A 2,502-nucleotide genomic window follows, 5' to 3' on the forward strand; every position below is an offset into this window, starting at 1 on the left:
GGTTTTTTTTTTTTTTTTTTTTTTTTTTTTTTTTTTGAGACAGGCTCTCACTATGTGTGTCACTCACTATGTAGACCAGGCTGGCCGGGAACTCACATGATCAGCCTCTCTCTGCCTCCTGAATGCCGGGATTTTAAGGCGGGACCACTACACCAGGCTTTCCTATTAGTATTTTTAAAGTTTGGTACCTTCTTATTGTAAATTGTTTTCCAATACGGTAGTAAGGATAGACACGTAAGGTCCTTACCCTATAAATTGAATATTTGGAGGAGTAAATAATGGTAAGGATGTACCGGCAGCGGGTACGCAAGACTTGTGAAGTATTTGGTAAGGAAAAGAAATGTTTCCTGCTTCATCATTTAGTCAGTCACTCTTAGCACCCAATGGCAAAGTCAGAAACACCATGCTTAACACTCCTGAAACTCCACCCTCCACAGAGAAGCTTTCAGAGCAATGGCCTCTTCCTCTCTGGTAGTGATCTTTGTTCGGCACACTACTGATGGCTGCCCTTCTAATTCAGGAGCAGGGCAAGACTATGAAAGTGAGAGCGCATTCATGAACATAAAAAAAAAAAAAAAAGCGTTCACTGTACTCTCTTTTCGCTGAGAACTGTATCCTTTCACTTTGGCTTCTTTCCGGACTCAACCAATAAGCAATTCTCTATCTACTCCCCATCCTCCCACGTTCCGTTCACCCGCTCGCTGCTCGCTTCAACCCCCCCCCCCCCGGCCCCACCTTGCAAGAAATTCTTCATTTCACTAAAAGCACGCTACCACTAGAACCCTCTACCACCGCTTGGAAAGGTACGGGACCAACCAGGGCCCTTCCCTTCCTGCTGGATCCTCCCAGTATTGCAGCAGGAAGCAAGCAGTCCGCGGTGATAAGCTAGCTAGTATTTGTGCAGCGCGCAACCTTTCCTGTTCGGGAACTGGGCCTTCAGGTCTGGCAGGGATAACAGCCACCACCCATCCGCAGCCCCTTCCCGAAAGTAAGGGAGCCATCCCCCGTCTGGCTGGAGCCGGGCAGCGACGGGAGTGGGAAGGGGGTTAAAGAGGCCAGGTGGGAAGTCGCCTGCGCTCGGACACTGCGACAAGTGCGCGCACGCCGGGGGTGATGGACGGCCCCCTCTTGCCCTCCCCTGCTCTCCCTCCCACCAGCCAGGTCGCGGCGGAGCGCTAAACGTTGAGTGAAAAGGAAAAGCACGGAGTTTCCCGGCTGTGGGGAGGGAGAGGGCAGTCCGCGGGTGCTGACCTCGAGGTCTGCGGGGATGGGGGTGGGGGCCCTAGGACGGGCGAAGCTGGCCGAAGCCCAGGAAGGGCTCACCCGGAGGGAGGGGAAAGGAAGCGAAAAGAAAAGGGGAGAAAAAAAAAACATGGAGAGGAGTCGGCGCCCCACTATGGGTGCTGAGCCGAGGCAGGGGCCTGTCAGAGGGGATGAGAGGCCGGCAGCAAGCATCCGAGAGGAGGGGCCCGAGATGCCCAGGGAAGAAACTGCCCGGGCCGTGAGGAACGCAGCCGTCAGGGAAGACACACAGCGAGGGGCGACAAGGCCCGGCAGCCCTCCCCGGGGCGCAGGAACCGCGAGTGGCGGGACCCCCGTCGGGGCGGCAGGGAGGAAGCGCTGAGGCGGGCTCCGTCCCGGGCCGGGCTAGCCCTCGCGCGGGTCCCCCGGGAGTGTCTCGGGCCCCCGAATGGGCACTCGGCAGCCCACGACTCACCTTTAAAGAGGTAGTCGTACTCGTCGTCGCGGGTGCCCATGGCGCGGCCGAGGAGCTGAGGGGCGGGAGCGGCAGTGGCGACGGCGGCGGGACCAGGGGGCGTCGCTGCAGGGGTAACCCGAGAGCCGAGCTTCAGCTGCCGGACCCGGTGAAGAGCCCCGCCCTGGCTCTGCGTCACTTCCGTCAGGCCCCAGCCTCTCGCAGGAAGTACTTCCGGAGAGATGGCGCCCCGCCCCTTAGCTGGATAGGGTGGGACGCCCAGGCATGAACTTCGCACTCTCACCCGGCTTGGGAAGGCGAACAGGGAAAACAGCCTTAAAATGCCCAGCTGACCACAGTGCTCCGGCTCTTTGGCTTGTTCTTTCTTCAACTATGTAGGGAAGCCTGCCACAGTTTCTTAGTATTTGGTTTCCGGTTAGGGGCGGGGTTTTGTCAGTATTAGCAACCCGAAGACATCGCTGCTATTGTACTGGTTCCATGGTGTAATGGTTAGCACTCTGGACTCTGAATCCAGCGATCCGAGTTCAAATCTCGGTGGAACCTGTTCCTTTAACCTTTTGTTGGCTATTATATTTTTAATTCATATTGAATAATAGAATAATCTTGTTATATCTGCTCTGAGATTGAATCATGTAGTATTTACCTATGAAGACTTCACTAATTAGTCTCTTCATTTCAGTAGTGTCGCTACATGGAGACCCGGTAATTAAAACCCTTAGTCCTTTTTTAGACTTGGAGAAAGCTTGGTACTTGATTCCTTTTGCTGGAATTTTCTACACTAAGCT

The 2,502-nt window shown here is 54.8% G+C and overlaps 1 protein-coding gene and 1 non-coding gene across 2 annotated transcripts in view; one reads left to right on the forward strand and one right to left on the reverse strand.

The window, feature by feature from the left end:
- Rab11a (RAB11A, member RAS oncogene family) overlaps positions 1–1,891 on the reverse strand; it is a 22,358-nt gene extending 20,467 nt beyond the window's left edge. The window contains exon 1 of the mRNA XM_050151809.1: positions 1,718–1,891. Coding sequence (XP_050007766.1) covers positions 1,718–1,757 — 40 coding nt within the window. The 5' untranslated portion in view covers positions 1,758–1,891. The remainder of the gene's footprint in view (positions 1–1,717) is intronic.
- Positions 1,892–2,188: 297 nt separating this feature from the next.
- Positions 2,189–2,260, forward strand: Trnaq-cug (transfer RNA glutamine (anticodon CUG)). Its single transcript has one exon. It is a non-coding gene; the product is annotated as a tRNA-Gln (tRNA).
- Positions 2,261–2,502: the final 242 nt, after the last annotated feature.

Source organism: Alexandromys fortis, unplaced genomic scaffold (assembly GCF_014885135.2).
Source record: "Alexandromys fortis isolate MF-2015 unplaced genomic scaffold, M_Fortis_MF-2015_v1.1 scaffold_70, whole genome shotgun sequence".
In the NCBI taxonomy this organism is placed as follows: Eukaryota; Metazoa; Chordata; class Mammalia; order Rodentia; family Cricetidae; genus Alexandromys; species Alexandromys fortis.